This window comes from Eptesicus fuscus, chromosome 5, assembly GCF_027574615.1.
Source record: "Eptesicus fuscus isolate TK198812 chromosome 5, DD_ASM_mEF_20220401, whole genome shotgun sequence".
NCBI lineage: Eukaryota > Metazoa > Chordata > Mammalia > Chiroptera > Vespertilionidae > Eptesicus > Eptesicus fuscus.
The window spans coordinates 17,161,013-17,184,769 of record NC_072477.1 but is presented as its reverse complement, the minus strand read 5'-3'; the positions used below and the strand labels follow the sequence as shown (position 1 = coordinate 17,184,769).

The following is a 23,757-nucleotide window of genomic DNA, read 5'->3' as shown; positions in this document are numbered from 1 at the left end:
GTGGTCAAAGATGTCTGCCCCCATGTGGACATAAGATGGCCACCATAAGATGGCCAGCAGGGGAGGGCAGTTGGGAGGGACCAGGCCTACAAGGGAGGGCAGTTGGGGGTGATTAGGCCTGCAGGGGAGGGCAGTTAGGGGTGACTGGGCCAGTAGGGGAGGACAGTTAGGGGCAATCGGGCCAGCATGGGAGCAGTTAGGCATCGATCAGGCTGGCAGGGGAGTGGTTAGGGGTGATCAGGCTGGCAGGCAGAAACGTTTAGGGGCAATCAGGCAAGCAGGCAGGCAGGTGAGCGGTTGGGAGGAGGCAGTCCTGGATTGTGAGATGGATGTCCCAGATTGAAGAGGTTGCAGGCTGGGCTGAGGGACACACACACACCCCATGCATGAATTTCATGCATCGGGCCTCTAGTCCCAGATAACCTTCATAATCTATATATTGGCCAGAAATGGTTCTTATAGATTCTGATACAATGGGAAAAATAAGATTGGTAAACCTGAGTCCTTTTCCCATTTCTACCCATGGACAACTGGGAGCACTTGGGTAAGTCAATTAACTCTTTGGGCCAAAATTAACTCACCTATAATTAACTCGCCAATATGTTGGGAGTACATATTGTTTAAAGTCCTTGTACACTTTAGAAGTACACTGATGACAAATGTTTTGGTCAATAAAACCTTTGTACAACAGTTCAGAGCAACTCTGTAAACTTTGAGACAATGCTTATTAAAAACAAAAGCTAACACATAGACTTTTTTGGGGAGAGGGCAAAAAACAGAAAGTACTGAAGAATCTTTCAACATTGCCATGGCTACCTATAACTATAAGATATGTGTACCCATGTACTAGCATCTCCTGTAACAGAGAAATTTCACATATAATTGTGACTATTGGTGGATTGAAGGAGAAAAGTAAAATGAGGAGAGTAGATAGATATCTAGCCTCTGGCTTTCTCCAGGGTTGGGTCTCTAGTGACAAGAAACATATTCTCATAATTTGGCTTAGAATGAAAACAGTAACAAATACAAATGAGAGTTCCAAATAAGGAAAGTATAGAGGATAAAACTCATAGAGGATAAAAATTACTTGAGCCCAGCCAGAGTAGCTCAGTTGGTTGAGTGTCATCCTGTGCATCAAAGTGTTGCTGATTTGATTCCCAGTTGGGGCACATACCTGGGTTGTGAGTTCAATCACCAGTCAGGGAGTTTAAGGGTGTACAGAGGGCAACTGACCAATCTCTCTCTCTCTCTCTCTCTCTCTCTCTCTCTCTCTCTCTCTCTCTCTCTCTCTCCCTCTCCCTCTCCCTCTCCCTCTCCCTCTCTCTCCCTCTCCCCCCCCCTTTCTCTCTCTCCCTTCCTCCCTCCCTCCCTCTCATCTTCTGGTGAGGATTTAAAAAAATTACTTGATCTATAATTTTAAAATAGAGAAAAAAGCAAATAAACAACAAAATAATGCTACATTTACCAGATAAAATATTGGGTGGCAAATAAACTTGATTTCTAAAAAATGTTCAATGACATGTAAATTCAGAGTACACGGCTGTGCACAGAGCATGATCCCAAGTGGTGTCTGTGTGTCTGTCTGTGTAGAAAAGAACCGTAAAGAGAATTTCACCAGAACACACATTTTTAAAAAGCTAGGTGTTGAGATTACATGTGAGTTGTTATATCGTCCTAAAAAATTTCCTGCATTTTTCACAATGAAATTCTATTGTTTTATAATTTTTAAGTGTTCCCTTTTAAACACAAAACTATTTTTAAACCTATAATTTCAGAATTTATAGAAATGAACAGTCAGTAAAATTATATTATTCTTTCACTAATAAATGAAAATAAATGTTTTATTATGTTTGCATTGGGCTTAGAAAAACAATTTAATGTCTATCATTTTCTTTATACCATTTTTCTCATTGCTTTTATAATTGCCCAAAATACTGTATGTATTGTTCATGAAACATCCTTACTTATAAAAAGTAAGGACGGAGAGAATATGCAGAGTATAAACAGAATATTTTACCAAATAATGTTTTCTTAATTTTAGGTACCAGCTTTATGAAAAATATTATGTAAACATGTTCAAAATTAAAATCAATCTTTCAATACTTATATGACAGAATTACCTGGAAAGCTCTAAAAATATGGCCAGTGTCATTAATAAACTCACACCTGTGTTAATGAAGTCCTTTTTAGTTAAACCAGATATGGGTCTGTATAGATAAGACATTTAAAACCTTTACTATGTCAATTTTGATGACTTGCTGAGCAAAAATGATTTAATTATACACTTTTTCAATGATTCACAGATTCCAGTAAAATCAATATAAATATATTTCTGATAGAATAAACAACATTATGAGTTTTGAGGTAAGTGCCAGAAGAATATAAAGTTTAATATTAATAAGATCATTTTAGAACAAAAGAAGAAACCAAACAATTTTCCTTTAAAATTTTAAGCGACAGGTATAATAAATTTTAATGATACTATAAATGGGATAAAATTCTATCTGTACCCTTTCATGAGAGCTTTTTCTCTGGTAAGAAGCTCATAATAAAGTCTTAACTGCATATGTAAAAATTCTGTGGGTTGCACAATACTTGTTCTCTTTGTCATGTAAAATTGAAAAATAACACTTGATGCTAAAGCAAAATCAGATGTTGGAAAAAATGTATTTTATTACCACATATCACCACTGAATACATGAGGAAAATATGCTAAAGTTAGTTATTCAGTACATATATATGGACAGCATCTTTTACTACTAATTAAGGCTGCTGGTACTAAAGCTGTATATGAATTTTGATTCAGTTTTAACACTTCTTAGTTTACCAAGTAATAACATGACAAGAAACAAAGACTTAAACCAAAGTACGCAGTCAAATTAGTAGCAAGACGTTTAAAAACAAAGGGAAAGTCTGTGTCAGTGGCATAAGTAGCATCACATATTTATGTTAGGGATGGACCTGAAAGAATAAGGCTTTGCTAAGTAAACAAGAAAGGCTTCCCTTTTGATTACAGCAGGGGACCATCACAAACCCCTTCAACCCATAAGGCCCCATTTATCAAGATCATTGCATTGCTCAAATAGTAATCTCTGGGCTATAAGTCCTAAGGCCTTTTTTCACTAAAAATGTATTTTTATCTTGTGTTCTTGTTTTTATTCCCCCCAGTCAGGCCAACATACACACACACACACACACACACACACACACAGAATGTGTGTGTATGTGTGTGTGTATCCTATATAATAAAGAGGTAATATGCAAATTGACCATCACGCCCTCTCACAAGATGGCCGCCACAAGATGTCCAGCAGGGGAAGGCAGTTGTGGGCAATCAGGCCAGCAGGGGAGGACAGTTAGGGGTGACCAGGCCAGCAGGGGAGGCAGTTGGGGACGACCAGGCCTGCAGGGGAGGGCAGTTGGGGAAGACAGGGCCTGCAGGGGAGGGAAATTAGGGGCAATCAGGTTGGCAGAGGAGGGCAGTTAGGAGTGACCAGGCCGGCAGGGGAGGGCAGTTGGGGGTGACCAGGACTACAGGGGAGGGAGGGCAGTTGCGGGGGACTGGGCCTGCAGGGGAAGGCAGTTAGGGACAACCAGGCCGGCAGGGGAGGGCAGTTAGGGGTGACCAGGCCAGCAGGGGAGGGCAGTTAGGGGCAACCAGGCCTGCAGGGGTGGGCAGTTGGGGGCGACCAGGCTGGCAGGGGAGGGCAGTTAAGGGGCGACCATGGGGGCAACCAGGCCTGCAGGGGTGGGCAGTTTGGGGCAACCAGGCCAGCAGGGGAGGGCAGTTGGGGGCGACCAGGCCGGCAGGGGAGAGCAGTTAGGGGCAACCAGGCCAGCAGGGGAGGGCAGTTGGGGGCAATCCAGCCTGCAGGGGAGCAGTTAGGCATCGATCAGGCTGGCAAGGGAGTGGTTAGGGGGTGATCAGGCTGGCAGGCAGGCAAGCGGTTGGGCACCAACAGTCCCAGATTGTGAGAGGGATGTCCGACTGCCGGTTTAGGCCCAATTCCACAGGGATCAGGCCTAAACCAGCAGTCAGACATCCCCCGAGGGGTCCCAGATTGGAGAGGGTGCAGCCTGGTCACCCCCAACTGCCCTCCCCTGCCGGCCTGGTCACTCCTAACAAATTTCATTCACCGGGCCTCTAGTGTATGTATGTATGTGTGTGTATGTGTGTGTGTGTGTGTGTGTGTGTGTGTGTGTACATGATTATGTATGGATGTGCATACACAGATGCCTCTTTATCCATAATTTACTTATACATTACCTACTGCATGTCTGGCTCTATACCTTATCTCGGGATGCATAAACAACCAAGATTTGGTTCCTGTCCCAAACAGAAAACTGCCCACTTGTTTGGTTTGTTTAATATACGTGGCTTCAATATCACTTGCTGACAGAACTCTTCAGATGGGTACATCCTTTGTAGACCATCTGTCTCAAGTGATTCAACAACGTCTGACTCTAAACTCCCAGTAAGCACAGTTCTGCAGTAATTCTGATTCCAGTTCCCTGGTTCTTAACAACATAACACACAATTAGAGGAACCATGGTCAGTCAATCAATGCTTGCTGATTGGCTAATTGCTTGGTTAAACCATTAATTGGCATATATTTGAAAATAATAACAAAATAATGCAGCTAATAATTGATAGCTTATCTTACCTAAAATAGACAAATATGTAAATTGACCGTACCTCCGCTATGCCCACAGCCAATCAGAGTGAGTGAGTATGCAAATTAACCCACCAACGATGGAGGTTAATTTGCATATGAAAGCAGGGTGGGCAGCACCATGGCCTGCTTCTGGGGGTACGGATTCATCGGGTGTGGAGGCAAGGCCAGACCCGCCTAGCCGCTCCTTGGGGTCCCTGGGAACATTGCCGCCCCGGGGAGGTGGAGGCAAGGCCAGACCTGCCTAGCCGCTCCCAGGAGTCCCTGGGAACATTGCAGGCATGGGGTTGCTGAGACCCAGACCTGGCCTCTGGCCACAGATTCATAGCTTCGCAGAGACCGAGGGCAGGGATCTGCCTCATCTGCAGAGAGACAGAGGTTCTGCAGTGGCCCCAAGACATGGGTGGGCCCAGCCAGGGATCAAGGGGCATGGAAGGACTCCCGGGCAGAGGGGCAAGGCCCCTCACCCCTGAGGCGGGGGTTGTGGGGTGGTGCCACCTCAGTGGAGGGGTGCTGCACTGCAGGGTACTGGACTGACTGATGTGATTCAGAGAAGCTCCCAGTGCTAACGGGCCTCGCTCAGGCAGCCTTCACACTTCAGAGGCAGTGACTCCTGCTCCTGCCTTGACCCAAAAGCAAGCCCATGGTGCCCTGCCCCATGGCAGAGCATGCCTAGGCAGCGAGTGCTCTGGAGAAGCAGGGACAGTAAAGAATGGGGAGCAGGCAACGGGGAGAGGAAAGAATGTGGAGCATCCACAATGAAAAGATGCTTGAGAAAGAGGCTCGGAAACCTGGCTGGAAGGTTTGTTCTGTTTGCCCGGCGGCTGCCCCTTAGAAAGTGCAAAGAGCATGGCTCTGAGGGCTTCCTGTGTGCTGAGTCAAGTTCCACAGCCAACTGGAATGAGCCTCAGTTTCCTGGTCTGTAAAATGGATGAAGCGTGTCCCAGTGCCTTCACTGAGCTTTGATGCCCAATTGAGATACTATATAAAGAAAATGAGGGAAGAAGTGAGAAAGAAAAGGAAGGACAAGAAACACAAAAGAAAGACTGAAAGGAACCTGTAAACCCATTGTCACTTAAATAGGGAATATAGTCAGTAGTGTTGTAATGATGGTATGATGCCAGGTGGGTACTAGAAATATCGGGGAACACTTTGTAAACTATATGATTGTCTAACCACTATTCTGTAACTAATATAAAACCTGAAACCAATACAAAATAATATTGAATTTAAAGAAATGAAAACTGGAGTGAAATTTTTATAAATTTCAAAGTTTAAATAAAAGCTGTAAAGGAAGGAAGGGGAGAATAAAAATAGTGTTTTTCATTTTACCACTTCATTAAAAAGACAGTTGTCTTTATATGGTGCTTTTATACTTTTATACTTTTCTAAGTCATTATCTCATTTTAATTTCCAGCAACTTGAAGACAAGATAATTATTCTCTCCACTATTCAAAGAAAGGAAATTTTGGTGTCTGGTCCTAATGATTCAATTGTCAAGCCCTTATTGTAAAGCAGGGTTAGTAAAATTTTCTTTTCAGGGTCATATCTATACTAATAAAAGCCTTGGGGGTGATCAGGCCAGCAGGTGAGGGTATTTGGGGGCAATCAAGCCTGCAGAGGAGCAGTTAGGTGTCAATCAGGCCAGCAAGGGAGCAGTTAGGGGGCAATCAGGCAGGCAGGTGAGCAGTTAGGAGCCAGCGGTCCCGGATTGTGAGAGGGATGTCCAACTGCAGGTTTAGGCCCGATTCCACAGGGATCAGGCCTAAACCTAGAGTTGGACATCCCACAAGGGGTCCCATATTGAAGAGGGTGCAGGCTGGGCTGAGGGACACCCTCCCCAGTGCACGAATTTCGTGCACCGGGCCTCTAGTCCTATATAATAAAGATGTAATATGCAAATGGTCATTACACCATGAAGCGTAAAGAGTGACCATGTAACGACTGGATCACAGATCAGCAGGAGGGTGGGGCAGCAAGTTACAAGCGGGTGGTGGAGAGCTACAGGAGGGGCAGGGCAGCAAGCTATTGGGGGGCGGGGCGGGGAAGGCAGAGGGAGCTACAGTAGGGTGGGGCAGCAGGCAGAGAGCTACAGGAGGGGGCAGGGCAGCAAGCTATGAGGGGGGAATGTGAGAGGGGGCGGGGGAGCTACAGGAGGGCGGGGCAGTGGGCAGAGAGCTACTGGAGGGCGGTAGCGAGCTATTGGTGCATGACAGATTCATGCGCTGGGCTACTAGTATCAGATAATCTGCCAAGCACTTTACTAGTATACACATTTTCACTTTTGATTCCATAGCAGATGTATTATTATACCTGTTTTAAGGATGTTTTGTAAAAGTAAGACTGATTTTTAAGCAACTTTCCTACAGCCACATAGCTAGAAAATGATTTATACTCAAAGTTCCCTTCACAGCCACTAATGCTATACCACCTCTCAAAGACAAAGGCCCTGTGTCTTCTCTGTATCCTAGTCTCAGCATCCAGAAAAATGCCTGTCACATACTAGATGCTCAATACCCAGCAATAGAATACAATCATTAACTCTTAGGACTCTGAGGGGAATGTTTCATTTATACGTCATAATGCATATCTGCCTGAAACATAAATGGAATCAGTAAAGAAACATTTATTTTAACCAGAACAAGTAAGCTTTACATTTTCAACATATCAAAATTTTCACCATTTATTGAATGCAAATAAATAAATATAAAAGATATTAACACATCTTCTGGCTAAAATTTCAATTATGAAATAGTTGGAAAATTTCACTTATCTCCACAGCAACTACACCCTGCCAATAGATACATTAAATATGTATGAACATTAGATATAATCAAAATAAAGAATGACTCAAGAACTAAATTGCAGTGGTTGTCAAGATTATAGGCCTAAATTTAGCGAGTTAGCTCATTTAATCATAAACTGCAAACAAATTTATATTTTATTTCCTTGATTTTAACAATTACTAGAAAGTTAGTACATACATACACACATATAATATAGGAAATTTTGCAAACAACAAAAAAAGGGAAAGGTGAGCAAATCATTAAGTTGCTTCCTTGAGGTTTATGAATTTTTATGACACCCACCCAGTGACAGTCCATCATAGATTCTAGTTACCCTTATAAAGTAGAGCAGGGGTCCTCAAACTTTTTAAACAGGGGGCCAGTTCACTGTCCCTCAGACCGTTGGAGGGCCAGACTATAGTTTAAAAAAAAAACTATGAACAAATTCCTATGCACACTGCACATATCTTATTTTGAAGTAAAAAAAACCAAAACGGCAAAAACACCCGCATGTGGCCCTGGGGCTATATTTTGAGGACGCCTGAAGTAGAGGATCCATCTGACTCGTTTATCCTGCCTTATCCTATTATCCATACTTCAATGTCTTTTTTACATTTGACTTCTATCACACTCAAATGAAAATCCTTTTAGGAAGTTGGTGTAAGAAACAGAAACCAAATTTAAATATTCTGGCTTCAATTCTTAGTTGACTTTTTGCCACAAAATAGTGACTCTATTCTACCCAATGTCTGATGTAGCAGACACTCCAAATCAATTTAACACATCTACAGCTAGGAAAACAGTGAGCCTGCTGAGGATGTTCCAAGGTTACCAACCCCACAGCTTCATTCAGCCTCTGCAAGTGCAAAAAGGAGCATAATAGTATTGATTTCCTAAAATTACTATGATTATTAAAAGTGTTGAGCATATGGTGAGTAATTAGCTATTTTATTTTGAGCTGCAGTTTCTTCATAGGTTAGAGGATGGATAAAATCTAACCCAAAGGGTTGTGAGAATTAAGTACACATATTAAATCAGTTGTTTGCTTTACTATCTTGCCTCTAAACTACTCCCATTTTAAGATCCAGAAGAAATTTAAAATCAAATGTATTAGAAGATCACTGGTTTGTTCAAAGAACAAAAATGACAGCAATCACAGTTTATTAAAACTTCTATAATTTTTTATGGCACCAATACAACTGTCCTATGCAGGACTACAATTAACATTTATTAAAACATAAAATATGTTCTAGAAGAAATACTAGAAGAAATTCAGATAAGACTTTTTTTAAGTTAGAATTCATTCACATTCTTACCTTTTCTTCTAGGTTATCCTTCAAACTCTGATATTTTAGCTTTAGTTTTTTGTTCTCATTTTCATTCTGGTTTAATTCCTCTGTCAACCTGTCACACTGTAATTTTAACTTCTCTAGTTGACAAAGATGGACTTTGGCGATATTCTTATCTTCTAAGCTTTCTGCCTGAGAAAAAGAGGAGAAAAGAGAAAGTCCACTGGCCACAGCCAAACTGTACACCAAACAAAGTACACATTATATCACCAGGCAAACACTTCCAGTTGTGGCTATCTCTAAGAGTCCCTACATAAACAGAACAAAAGAAATGCTCTTTGCATCTATTCAATCACTCCTTAGCACTCACTGGGCATTTACTGAGTGAAAAGTACTGTGCTCAGTGCTGACAATAACAGATATGAAGAGTGAAAGAGACAGATGCCAAAATCAATTTATACAACAATGAATGAGAAAACCTTAATAAAGGTGTAGGTGGAGTACTGTGACAACCCAAAGGACACTAACTCTGCTGGGAAGGAAAGGAATTACTAGAGAAGTGTCCCAAGTGGGAAGTACTATGAGCTACTATTACTGACTGATCGGTTTCTCATTTATACTGGTAAATGGAGCTTGACAACATTCCTATTCAACCTAAACCTCCTGATTCCTGATTTTGGTGAAAGAACTGTGTACTTTTTGTAGTAATTATTAATACCACTCCTGTAGGACTAAAAAGATTATAAATTGCAGCAGCCAAGAAACTACAAGTAACTTAATATGAAGAAAAAAAAAGTTACCAGTGATTATTTCAGTATCAACACTGTAATAAAGTACCTGGTTTTTCATCTTTAATTGCAATATAACAGAATCGGCTTTTAAAAATTAGGAATAATATATTCCATGTATGGAATTCAATGAAAATTTGCCATGTATGTAAACTTACAGACTTTTAAAATAACAATATAAACACTAGATATCATGCACTATTCTAAGATATTTTGTGTAGCTTCATTTCATTCTCACACCAACCTGACCAGGAGGTACTATTATTTCCATGTTGGAAATTGAAGCACAGAGACACCAATAACCTGCCCCAGGGTAGCAGTGATTAAGTGCAGAGCCAGAATTTGAACCCAAGAATTCTCTCCAATATCCATGCTTTCAACTACTCTGCCACACTGCTTTTCTACAGGTACATACACCACAAGGTTTCAAAAACCATCGGGGTGCAACTTGCAGTATTAACTGGTCACACCCACCAGTTACTAATAGCCTGTAAGCAACCACATACAGTCTATTTATATAGACTTTAGTGCCTAAAATATACATTTTTTTCTTTTTATAATTTATTATATCTTTTTGATCAGTTATATAGGAACACAATTATTGAAAGCAACTGCCTGAAACAATTTTTGTGAGTTTTAGACAAAATCTATATTTTATTCAGCCCACAAAATTCACCTAAAATTTGATGCCACTTGAAATTAACAATGAAATTGAGTTTTTATGAGAAATCGTGTATTCATAACCCAAAATAAATTTACAAAATATAAAGTCTCTCATCAGGAAAAGTGGTCAATTATGACTTGAAGTTGCAGTAGAAGGCTTTAGCTTTTCTTTATGTCTATTAAAAGTGGAAGCATTGAAGGTTCCCCTAAAGCCAAGGGGTGCTGGAGCTGGCTCACAGAGGCTATCAAGAACCAACTGTGCTCATCTCTTCCCAACTCTGTCCCTCTCCTGTGATGTCTTGTTTGATAGCTTGAAATCAGCTAAAGGAGGTATTTATACCACTGAACTTGGGAAATGCTACAAATCAGGTTTCTCCCCACCCCTCCAGAGAGCCTATTTTAAAACATTTACCAGCACACTAATGCCTAAGTTTGACTAAGAACTAGCTTCTTGTTGTGGTTTTATTATTATAGCTTATAAAACAATGGCACACTCACAAAAATCCTGTGATAAAGACATTACTGTTCCCATTTTTTTTATTAAGTGCAAAAAGGTTAAGTATGTTGACCAAGATCATATGGCCAACAAATGGCAAAAGTATAGATCCAATCCTTGGTCTTTTAATTCCCAAAAAAAGGCTCTACAAAATTTTTTTTTGTTGAAGTCATAATGAAGTGGTAACCCAGTATCCTTCAAATATTAACAGCAGCTACATTATTTCATTAAAATATTTTACATTTAATTTTAAAAATAGTTATGAGAAGAGTATTTCTAGATGGAGAACTATAATTTGTGCAAGAGAAAAATAGGGGTGAAATACCAGCACTTACTAGACTCAGAAAAAGTAATAAATTAAAGTTGAAAGATAACAAAATATAACATTTATAGAGCTACTATCCAAAGCACTCTTGAACATAATTCAGTCTATTAAATATTCTGTGATATTATCAACTCCTTTTAATTAATATAAGTAAGCAAAAGTATAAGGTTATATTAATGAAATAGCATGAGGTGAGGGTTGTTCCTTACGGGTAACTCATTCAGTTGAAAAGCAAAGTGCGAGGCTCACAGAAACTCAGGTTCTCCTTTTAAGCTCTTGTGTTGCTTTTGTGCCACATTAAAGAGTAGCTGCAACACCCTTCCAAAATCTCAGTCTTCCAAAAAAAAAAAAAAAAGTCTAACAGTTTCAGGGGATACACAGAATACTTCTAAATTACATATTCTTTACATACAATTAATTTTCAAAGCTTATTGTCTTCTCATTATACATGAACACAAAGTACTTCCTAAAGAAAAGATGAGGAAATTAGTTTTCCCCCATTACAGGGAGAAATCCAAGCCATAAAGATCACAGAGCAATTCAGGAGCAAGTCCTCTGATTTCCAGCTTTTGAACAATTTGACCCACCCAGCTGGCGTGGCTCAGTGGTTGAGCGTTGACTTATGAACCAGGAGTTCACAGTTTGATTCCTTGGTCAGATATATGCCCAGGTTGAGGGCTCAAACTCCAGTAAGGGGGTGGGGGAGAGTGTGAGGCAGCCAATCAATGATTCTCGCTCATCATTGATGTTTCTTGTAGGGAGCAGCTATCGGGTTAAGCCTTGGAATGACCTGTGGCAGGGCCACAAACAAGTCCCAGCTTGGAGGGCAGAGCCCTCCCAGCATAATTAAGCTTGACCTTATAGTCCTCCCTTATTCCTTCCTAGATAGCTAATGGGATGAGGGAGGTGCAACAAGTGCTGCCAAAACAAGATGAAACTCGAAAGAACATTGTAAGCATTATTGACCACTTCCCTTGTTTTGCTTTGTGTGCTCTTACTATAAAATAAAGCTTTGGCTTACAGGCTGCATCACTGAGTCCTCATCCAGGCACAGGTGAACCTACCTAGCCCCAACTGTATTCTCTTGTCTGTCTTCTTTAATCCTTCACTGCCCCTCCTCAGGTTCACCCCTGGCCGTGCTGGATGCAGTTCAGTTTCTATCTCTCCCTTCCTCTCCCTTCCTCTCTGAAATCAATAAAAGTATATTAAAAAATTTTTTTGACCCAACATCCATTAAATATCTTCGGTTTGTCTCAAACATTATTAAATAATGTAAAACTCAAAGGCTAACATGGGCCAAATAAACAAGGTTTAAGTTTATGTGGGCCGCAAAAAACAAAAGCTTCAATTTTCATAGATTCGTAGGTTTATTTTGAAAAGTATAGTATATAAAAAAGAACAAGAGCAATGATAAAATTAATGTTTTCTTCCTGCTACTTGGAATCTCTTCTCTGCTACTATCTTTCCTTCTTCAGGGAAAATCTTGTTCACAGTGATAATTTTCAAAACTGACCGAAGGTAAATGTCAGTAATTCTGGATCTGACCGGAGACTTATTTCCTTTCATAATTGTTAAGAAACTGCTCACACCGTTATATTGGCTGGGCTGCAAAAATATTCGTTGTGGGCCAGATGCAGCCCAAGGGCCGTGAGTTTGACATGCTTGATGTAAAGAGACACAAAAAATGGCTAAGACCAAATTAACTGTATGTGCTCATAAGACTTATGAGCACACACACACACACACACACACACACACACAAATATATAAGGCAGCCTAAATGTGCTTGCTATTCTGTACAACAAAGAGCTATACAAACACAGAGGATTGGAGATTCATCCCAACTTCAATAAATCCATAGAAGAGATGAACAATTAACTGGTCCTTGAAGGATTAGGCTGCATTACAGGAAAGGACCATCCTGGAAAGAACCATTTCTCAAGCCATGACCTAACAAGTCACTATATACCTATCCTCATTAAAAACCCTGCCTTCCTTTGAGATTCACACTATTTCTCATCAACTCTCCCTTTCCTGCTGGCAACAGCTGATTGGCCAATCATCCTTTCTGGCATGTGATCAATTGATGCCTTCACAATAGCATCATAAATACCCCAAATAAGCAACCTACAATTGTAGATTCCTATCCTTCCACTCTCATTCCTTTGCCCATGATACTTCTTCACCAATGTTAGCTACATCAGTGCATGACATGCTCCCAGACTAGTCTCATGCAGTTTCTATCAGTCTTCACAGCAGTTTACATCTTGCCACTCATAAATTACTTACTGCCCTGCTGCCCTGCTGCCCTGCTGTACTTCAGAGGAGGGAAAAGAGACTGGTTAGCATTCACATCAATAAGCTCAGACTATGAGCTTACTCAATCTTACTGGTTTCTTTCAAAACCTTCAGAGGAAGATGTGCCCTGTCTCCTGTTAAATGCTATCTACTCTATTTTTTATCTGACCTCCTCATATCTCCTCCTGGACCTTCTCCACCAATCTCTCACAAACAGAATAAACTCTCTTTTAGTTCTTCTTTTAGCCTGTGTGCCACATTTGACACTCTTGACTATACCTTTCTTAAAATGTTGTACCTGAATTTCCACTCTCTTCTGGTTCTCCTCCTCTCTTTCATATGTTCCTTTATTTTTATTTGCCAAACATATTTCTCAATTTTTCCCTTAAACATTGATGTTCTAGGGTTTTCATCCTCTTCCTTCTCCTTGCCATTACCTCATCCAAATCCCATGATTTCAATGACCACCAATGGGTTACTGGCTGTAAATATCTTACTTTAATCTCAAGTTCCTCCTCAACATCTAACCTATTATGTACTGACTATTCTACCTAGACTTTCATGGTTAGGCTTAAATTCCCTTCTTCCTAACTCAACATGGATTTTATATTGTTCTCTCCAAATCTGTTCTGTCTGTATTATCTATCTTGACAAATAGCCTCATTATCCACCTAGTCTCCCAAACCCATACCTAGACATCCTTAAGAATAAACCTTTTCCAGTACAGCAATGTAGTTAAGAAATAGGCACTTTACCTGGGTTCAAATCCTGTCTCAACTACTTTCCACCTTGGGAAAATTACTTAACTTCCCATATCTCAATTTCCTAAACAGAGAGAAAATAATACCATACAGTCTGCAGGAATATTAAATTAACACATGTAAAGTTCTTATAGTAATAACTGGCACAAACTAAGCACTAAAAAATGTCTTCTATTATTATGATTGTCACAGCTAATCAATCAATATAGAATCCATCTTTTATTTTCAAGATCAGCTCTTCTTCATATCTCTGACCAGTGCTCATTCCAATAAAGACTGATTAAAAAAATTAATAATATGGAATCTATATGATGATAAGCATCTTGGAGGGGAAAAAAATGAAGCAGAAAGAAGGGATAGAGTTATCATACTCCTGACAATCATGTTATAAAGTTATTTAGCCGCTGCATGGTGAAATGCTAATACCATTAGACTTGGAAACATTTCCCCAAATGCAAGAACTCAACTATGCATTTACCCAGGCACCTTTGATGTGGAAAAGAAAGGGTAAATCTCAAAAGCCTTAGGTTTCCACAGCCCATAAGCTATCCACTTTAGTTACCATACTAATAAGGGCTGTGGTTATAGCTTCTATGGCCTTGGTAAGTCTTTGCCTTTTATATTTTAGGAGGTCATAAATGTTGAATGAGGGCATGTTTCAGACCCACAACTTACTGCCACCTCTGCCTTTTTCTGAACTCCCCAAATAGCTAATGGTTCCTTTTAAAAGGCTTCAGTGCTCTGAAAGAGGTGCTCCCAGGTGGCTGCTGTAACTCATTTCAACCTGGCCGAAGAGCCATGGATAAGCCTCTTTATTGTTTCAGCTTCCCATCAATGCTTAGGGATACAGAATGATCTCTAAAAGTTTACGCTCTATTAACTTCATGACCCACCAGAAGAATTCCTTCAGTAGCACAGATAATTCAGCACATGTACCTTAAGTGTCCTGATATGATTCTCGGCTTCACTCTTCTCTTTCTTGAAGTGCTTCATGAGCTCCTGGACATTTTGTTCGTGTTTAGTTCTCACACTCTGCAGTGAGGACGTGAGATCTGCCAGCTCCCTCTGGTGCACATCGCGTTCCAGCTTTAACTGGGTGATGATTGTAGCCGTTTCTTCATCTCTAGATTCCGCCTGTGTCTTGAGGTCAGAAAGGTTCTTAAGCACTTCCTTCCTGGCTCTCTGTTCCTCAGCCAATTTATTAGCCAGGTCTGCCCGGATGGCACTCAAGTTCTTGATGGCCTCTTGCATCTCCAGAAGCTGAGCTTTGTCCTTGGCCTGGCTCTTCTTTAGTTCTGCAATTTCTTCCTCCAAGTGAGCTTTCTCCACTTTCAGTTGGCTCTGAACCTTATTCTGCTTTTGGATTTCAGAGTCTAGCCTATGGATGGTGTCCAGGGAATCCTTGACTTCTAGTTCAAGGTCAGCTTGATGAGCCTTCACGTCACTTAGCTTCTGCTCCTTACAATGAAGCTCCTCCTCCTGAAGGGCCCGCTTGGTTAGGACCTCGTTCAATTCCTTTCGAAGGTTCTCTATTTGTTGTAATGCCACATAAAGCTGGCTTTTCAATTCATCCTTTTCTTTTAGGATCTACCAAGTTAAAAATACAAAACAAAAACAAATTACTATAAAATTCACCATAGAAAAATAAGAAAATAAAAAATAAAAGTCAGCATAGACAATGCCAGAAAACAAAATAAAGTTTAATTCACAAAGAAAAATATTTATTTGTTATTTTTTCTTTAAAATATTTTAGCCTAGAAAAAGAGGAAACATACAATTATTCTGAAGTAGCACTACATTGAAATATGTTTCAGATTTTCATTACCAAAACATCAATCCTTGCTCATACATAATTATTTAAATGTAAGATAAAGTTGATCAAAAGAATAAGAAAAGAAAAAGACTCCTATTATAATTTATCAGAGGTTGAAATAATATAGTATAGTTTATTTAAAATAACAATGATTTGCATTTCAATGCCATACTTTTAAAAAGGGAAAACTTCAAAAGAAAAAAAAAAAAGGGAAAACTTCAAACCGATATAGAAAATATGAGAAAGCACACAGATACAATCTAAGAGAAGTAATGGTATAAACAGCCATTATTAATAAAATAATGTCAATAGTGACGAGAAACACAACAGTATATAACTAGGAGTCTTGAAGCCCCATAAAGGTAGAAATGAGATTAGTTTAAGATTGGGAGCGGTTGGGAAGGATCTCAAGAGAAAAGGTAAAGGACCAGACAGCCATCACCTTCTGCCAGCCTCCTTAGGGGGGTTAGGGTATACATTGAGGGACAGAGATCAAGAACGGCCTTCTAATCCTCACCAATCATCAATGCAAATAAAAGAGCCAGCAGCGAAGGAAGCAGAAATTGCCACAAACATACCTCCAACACTGGCACCAAGGACAATATCTGTACCTGCTTACTGATGCCCACCATAGCTCAAACCCAGAAAAAATTAAGAGTCCCATTTCAGAATTTGAAATAATGAATTAAAATGCAAATACTGTTACTGGAAAGAGGTCCTGGCCCTTAGTGGGTCTGCCTAGGGCTAGCCAGTAGTGTGTAGGTTCTTGATTTCATGCAGGAAAAATTTTCACAACAGGAGTCCAGGCGAATTTTTTTTAAAATACAATTTTATTGATTTCAGAGAGGAAGGGAGAGGGAGATAGAAACATCAATGATAAGAATCATGGATTGGCTGCCTCCTGCATGCCCCCTACTGGGGATTGAGCCTGCAACCCAGGCATGTGCCCTGACAGGGAATTGAGATGCTCAACCACAGAGCCACACCAGACTGGCCAGGCGAGTTTTAGAGAACATTTATTAAAACTGGGGACAGTGGAACAAAGAAGGGCCTAGAATAAAAGGAGAGGTACTAGGTGGGGAAATGAGCCTAGGCTGGGTGGCTTTGGGTCACTAAGTCAGAGAAAAAGGGGGCCTTAGGGACGGGAGGGGTGGGGGTTTGCCCAGGATAAACTGCTACTGCCCATGCTGCACTGGTTGCAAGCTTCTCTGGGGTTTCTTAGAGTTTCGGAGATGCAGGCCTGTGGGGACAAAAGAGGGAGAAGTAGGGGAATGGGGAGGGTGTGCTCCATGGAGGAAGAGCCCAAGCTGGGACCTTACTTTTGAGGGGTTTTTAAGGCTGGGCGTTTAGGGGAGGTCTTCAGGGAGGATCTCAATAGAATATTCATCAGTTTTATGCTGATGTGCCAAAATGAGATTTATTCCCTTAACTTCATTTGTCCTTGGGTGTGATTGGCAAATGGCACTAATTGGATTTCTGCTATCTATCTCCCTGAATAGGGTGATTTAAGCTATTTACCCTCTGGTTGGGGAGAAGTGCAAAGCATTTACTCTTGAGTGTCCTTGGTTGAGGGAAGATAGGATTTACTAGATGGCTGCAAACTGCTGTTTAACTATCTGTCTGGGTTTCCCAATTCCTTTTGCCAAGAAATTTTCTAGCCTCTTACTATCCTGCCTCAATACTTGCAAGGCATTTTGACACTTCGTATTTTAATACATCAGTGTGAAACAATCCATGATAAAATTAGTGAATCACTCAAAAGCAAAGTTTCTTCAAATCCCTCAGTTCAAACAGGGAGAAACAGAATGAAGCTGACATGAGAAACAATAAAGGAGGTGGGTGGGTGATTAAGCAGTTAAGCTCTGGCCAGAGAACTGAATTTGCTTCTCAGTCCAGTCATAAGTACTTCTATGGCCTTAAGGAAATTATCTTTATAAAGAGCATAGTAGTTACATCATAGAGCTGTGAACACGAGTGGGAAAGGGGATACAAAAAGCAGGGCTGGAAATTAAGTTCAAGGAGAAACCTTGGTATTCATGGAAGAGAGTGATCAAAACTGTGAAGAGGGATAACTGATAAGTCGGTGTCCCTGGATTGCAAAGACTGAACACAGATAAATGAGTTCACTTTGGAAAGATTGTAAGGCAGGAAAAATGGCTAGAAATACAGACAAGCCTAAGGGTAGATGTATTGTTTTTCTACTGCAGTGTAACAAATTCCAACAAATTTAGTGGCTGGAAACAATATCCATTTATTACCTCACTGTGTCCATAGGTCATAATTCCAGGCAAGGCATTCTGCTAGGAGTCTCCTGGGGCTGAAACCAAGGTGTCAGCTGACCTGGGCTCTAGTCTGGAGCCTTTGGGGGAAAATCCACTTCCAAGTTCATTCATATTGTTGGCAAAATTTAGTTCTGTGAACTTGGGTTCCTGTTTCCTTCCTAGCTTTGGGCCAAGCATTGTTCTAACTTCTAGAAGTCATCTGATCTCCTTGGCTCAGGGTCTCTTCTGTCTCTGACACCAGCAACACCACAATAAATCTCATAGTTCTAAATCCCTCTAACTTCCCCTTATCCCAACAGACAAAATTCTATCTGCTTTTAATGGCTCTTGTGATTAGATTAGGCTCATCTGGATAATCTCCTTATCATATGGTCAACTGTGCCATCTAACAAAACATAATCATGGGACTGATATCTCATCCTATTGACAGGTCCAGTCAAAGAGTGAAATGTCTTTGGGAGTCACTCTACTTACCACCTAGAGAAGACAAAAAGGGACAGAACCAAGTCATAGCTGTAAGGACACTAATACCACCTGAGAAAAAGAGGAGGAGACTTAAATACAGTGATTAATTTTTAGAGCAAGTAACAAAGCCCCCTGGCCATGAGTTGAGAGATTTCTGTGCAGCCCTGAAGATAAAAATCATATTTTCAAGATGAAGCTCAAGCACATAAAATGGCTTTGATTTAAAATACTATCATGTCTTCCTAAAGTTGGTTTAAACAGCAAGGATATTTGTTTTTTCCCCACATAGCAGGAATTGATTGGGTGGCTCAGGAAGAGTCCTTCAAAGCTCAAGCTCTGATACTCTACAATTCTGCAGGTTTTACACACACACACACACACACACACACACACACACACACACACACATCAACTCATGAAAAAGGTAACAGTCAAGTTTGAAATTTCTTTGGCAACACAGGTACTAAAACTAAGTAAGTTCATCCATTTGTCTTTGATTAATTGCTTGGCTAGTAGCCACAGCTCTAGATATTGTCTAGACATTGTCTCTGAGTCTGAAAATGTCAGTGTCTTAACCACCCACCTTAATATCCTAGACATTCCCAGGAGCCCTCAGTTGAAGAGCCTTTACCTTGAGGAAACTTAAAACAACAGACATGGGGCTCCTTTGTGTGGCCAGGAATGCTTAAGTAGAAGTGCTTGAAAGGGGCCGGAGAAATCTGGCTTGTTGTTTTTTGGTTGTTGTTTGTTTGTTTGTTTTTACTTCATATTTATTTCTCCTATGCGTCTGACCTCCCTCCCTTGCTTGGACTAACTTCAGGATGGATAGATAATTTGATTTTTCCAAGCCTAAAAGACTCCAAATTATCATACTCAGAAAATTTGGATTACAGGTTGCAGATTTTTAATTTCTCCACACCAAAAATTTAGCTCTCTGCTTTTAGACAGACCAGTTTCAACCCATACTTGTCTTTCTCTTATAGGACCTTTCTGAAGGCTGCAAGAAGTACACAACATACCCCAACATCCTAAAGTTTTCTTACTGGTCACTTACTAGTAATACCACACTCGGAGGTGCAGCATCAATGCCCCAAGGAATGCCTTCTGATGTTTAAACCAACTACTTCCAATAGCACAGTAAAGTGTGCCAGCTTTCCCTTTAGAAATGGATGATCCTCCCTGTTGTCACCCCACTTCTCCATTTAGCCAATCCTATATTTTAGGTTCTTTTACTAATAGCTCCTAGAATTGATGTTTCACATCAGCTACTGAGAATAGGGGGAAAACTATAATCCAAGTTGGCTTAAACCACCAGGTAATTTATTATCATCTCCCCAGACAGGACTGCTGCAGACACAGTATGTCAAAGCTCAGGTCCACCTCTCTGCATTTCTCTCAGCAATACCCTCTCTGTGTGGGACTTCATTCTCAGGGCCATAGCAAGACAGGCCATTCCAGGCATTCCAGCCAAATACAACATCAAGAGAAGGGAAAAAGCTCTCATCTCATGCATCATTTTTAAGAGCGAGTAAATGTTTACCCAAAGCCCCCCAACAGACTTCATAGAGAATTCTTTATTGATCAGAATAGGCTTGCATGCCTAGTACTTGGGCCACATGAATTTCTGAATGGATTGGGGTGAGGAGGTAACCAAGACCACTATAGGAGCCCACTGACATTTCTATGTAAGTTTTGCGTGGGGATGGAAAAAGTAGAAAGCTAGGTTGATTATAGATTGAAGATAAGTAAAATGTGTGGGTGGAAGGAAGAAATTAAAGATGTCAGTGAGCATGTCATCAGAGTAGCTTTTCAAGAAGTCCAGTGTGATGGGAAAAAACTGATTCCAGGAAATGGTTGAACAACCAGAGGAATGCAAGAAGATGAAAATCAAATGCCAATGGTTCAAAAAGGAAAGGGGGAAAGAGGAAATGTGTAAGATCAGAGACTGAAATTTTGGAACTAGAGATCCAAACATACAGAAATTACAAATGATAACAAATTTTAGTCACAGAACTTAGCTGCTGAGTGGTTTGAAGGTAAATTAGGAAATTAGTGATGTATGAAGATACAGAATTAAATAGGTTAATGACTGAAACTTTGAGGTCGCCAAAGATAATGGCAAAAATTGCATGTAATGAAGCAGGTTGAAGGGAAGTCAGGTGTAAAAATCCATGAGAAATGTTAACGAATAATGGAAAAATACATCGCAGTCAGGAACAATGGGAGGATGTTCTAACCAAGAAAACCCTGCTTCCAAAGAAGATCAGCTGTAAGTAAAGATTATGAAAGAATTGTAATGGCTGGGTAAAGCCAAAAGAATGAGACTGTCTAAAACCATGATGGACATAGGAGTAGGAGCCAACTCCTCAAAGGCCTGATGACAAAGGACATAGTTTTTTTGAATTAACTAAAAGGTGGCCAAGGAAATTAAAAATAATAATAATAAGTCATTTATTTGCCTGTGAGGGAACATGCAGACAGATTGCTAAATTATGCTAATTCAGGGTGGGGCAAAAGTAGGCTTACAGTTGTGAGTACGCAAAACAGTTTATTCTTATATTATTATGTATTAATTATTGTATAATTTTCCATACAAACAACTGTAAACTACTTTTGCTGGACCATCTATATCAGTGATCTAGCCTCTCCTTAATAGCATTTGATAGGACAGCTTACATATTTTAAAAGTACTCACTTAAGCATTGATCATTCTCACTTTTTAGACATGACAAATTCAAACTTTAAAAGACAGTATTTATTACATATTGCTGTTGTTTTTCCTCAGCATGAATGCAATACACAGAAGGAAAAATGGCAATATAAGATTCTTGAAGTCAAAGACTATTAAGCAAAAAGCTCAATACACATGAGCAAGCCAAGTATTCTGCCAATTCAGAAAACACACACAAACATACACACACACATAACCTAAGAGGATTCCCATTATCCATGTTAAAAAGATATATGAATTTGGAACATTCAGAAAAGCATGTTATGAACAGAATCAGTTGTTTCTTTTCTTTAGCATTTTCCAAGCATGTATAAAAGCCAATGACTTCAAACAGCACTTTAAAAGTAAAACAAAGGTCTCATGCTTATTTTTGGCCTGAAACTAATATATTTTATGTCAACTATAATTTTAGAAATAAGGACAAAAAGGTCACATCTTACGAGTAGATTATATGTATCTATAGAATTTTAGGTCTTCCAATACACATTCATCTACATATCCTTAAAGAACACCATGATTCCCTGATGTATACATCCATGCCATTGTCTTTTAAGGAAAGTATACAATCTGATTTCTGTTTGTTTCTGCAATCATGTGCCATTTGATTGATATTCCATATCCTTCAGTAATTAAGTAATTTTTTAATATGTAGTTTTTTAATCTACCAAGATTCCAAAAAGGTAAAAAGAAAAAAAACACACACACACACACACACAAATAAATCAGAGCAATTTTTAGGAAAATAAAAGCTTTTGGCCTTCTAACATAATTTTTAATTAAGGTTGTTTTTTTTTTTGGGGGGTTTATCTTAACCGGAGGATATGTTTAGATAGAAAGAGGAAGGGATAAAGAGAGAGAGAAAAAAATCCATGAGAGAGAAAAATACTGATTAGCTGCCTCCAGTACATGCCCCAACCGGGATCAAATCTGCAACCTAGGTATGTACCCTGACCAGGAATCTAACCCACAATCTTTGGTGTACAGAACGACATGCCAACTAACTGAGCAATCTGGCCAGGGCCCTTCTAATGTATTTTTAACTGGAAAATATTAAAGCAGAAAATAAATTATTCTGGAAAAAGATATGGAAGTATGCACAGAACTATTTTTAAAATCCAAAGATGATATCTTTTGACCATATAAAATGGCTCAACAAAGTTACTTATTAAACACTTAATTTATTCTTTAAGCCATAATGTGTTTTACTTGTCAACCAGTATCATTTTTATTTTAATATACACTTCCAAATATACCCTGGAGGCACTTTTTGAAAATAATTAGTCCTAAAAAAAAAAACAAAAAAGAGTAGGCTGTATTACTAATGCCTTCAGGTGGCTTTGAGATTGTATGAAGAATTAAATACTCATTAGTGGTATTATTCAGAAAGATGTGTAAAAAAACACTTTTTCCCAAAATTATTTACAATGTATTTCCACATCACAGATTTATTGGACACATGCATTTGCAGTGAAATATATGTTACCATTTCTTCCTTGATTAACCATTGCTCTAACTGCAACATGCTGCATTAATTTTAAGGCTTTTAAAGTGGAAATTACAATGCCTGCTGTGATAATTGTGATACTACCCTAACTATGGCAATCACTTTAAAACTACTTCTTTGCTTATCATTAGCAATGCTAAGTGATAAAAAATAATTATATTAAGAGTATTCTGGGAAATGATTGTTTATTAATCTTTAATATTCTGAAAAGCTCAATCTAGAAAACTCTCAGCACCATGGATTAGGATACTGTCTGATGGCATGGACTCTTCTAAATTTCCTCTAATTAAGTAAAATCCCCAGGTGGTTCTCAATCAATCAATCCCCCCCCCAACCACTGTTCCCCATAGCAACCTTCCTTATAGGCAGGCTCACTGAACCAGTTGTAAGACCAGGCTGACAGCAGAATAATCAAGGTTGAGCAATTTCTTGGAATCAAATCAGTTCAGATTCAAGTCTGAAAGTTTTAGAGCTGTTTACTCGTCCACCCAGTATGAGCCCGATGGGTTAAATTGGAAAGCAAACATCCACAGTGAGGGCCAAGCAATCACCCTCCATCGTCTGTAGGTCTGAGAAACTCCTATGTAAGAGGTAAAACATCTTTTCCATGACAGCTCATCTGAAACAAAGACCTGTCACTCTTATGTGCTGACAATTGATTTCATAAATGTAACTGTCCTACATTTTGTTTTCTTTTTAAAGAAAGTCAACTTATTCAAATGATTATTCTTCCAAGATGTTCATAGTTCTTGACAAGTGACAAATGACAAAGAAGAAATGATAAACCAAGACTAAACATAGATAAAAATAAAATCATGACTTTCCTGCTTATTATCTTATAAACAACTGGGTTTAATTCAACCCAAAGATATACTGGAGAATC

General features: G+C 39.6%; 1 protein-coding gene across 5 annotated transcripts in view; it reads right to left on the bottom strand.

The window, feature by feature from the left end:
* CEP128 (centrosomal protein 128) overlaps positions 1-23,757 on the bottom strand; it is a 364,379-nt gene that overhangs the window by 205,479 nt on the left and 135,143 nt on the right. For all 5 annotated transcript variants that reach the window (XM_028155817.2, XM_054715853.1, XM_054715854.1 and 2 more), the window contains exons 15-16: positions 15,016-15,666; positions 8,776-8,940 (exon numbers count right to left, since the gene is read on the bottom strand). In XM_028155817.2, coding sequence (XP_028011618.2) covers positions 8,776-8,940; positions 15,016-15,666 — 816 coding nt within the window. The remainder of the gene's footprint in view (positions 1-8,775; positions 8,941-15,015; positions 15,667-23,757) is intronic.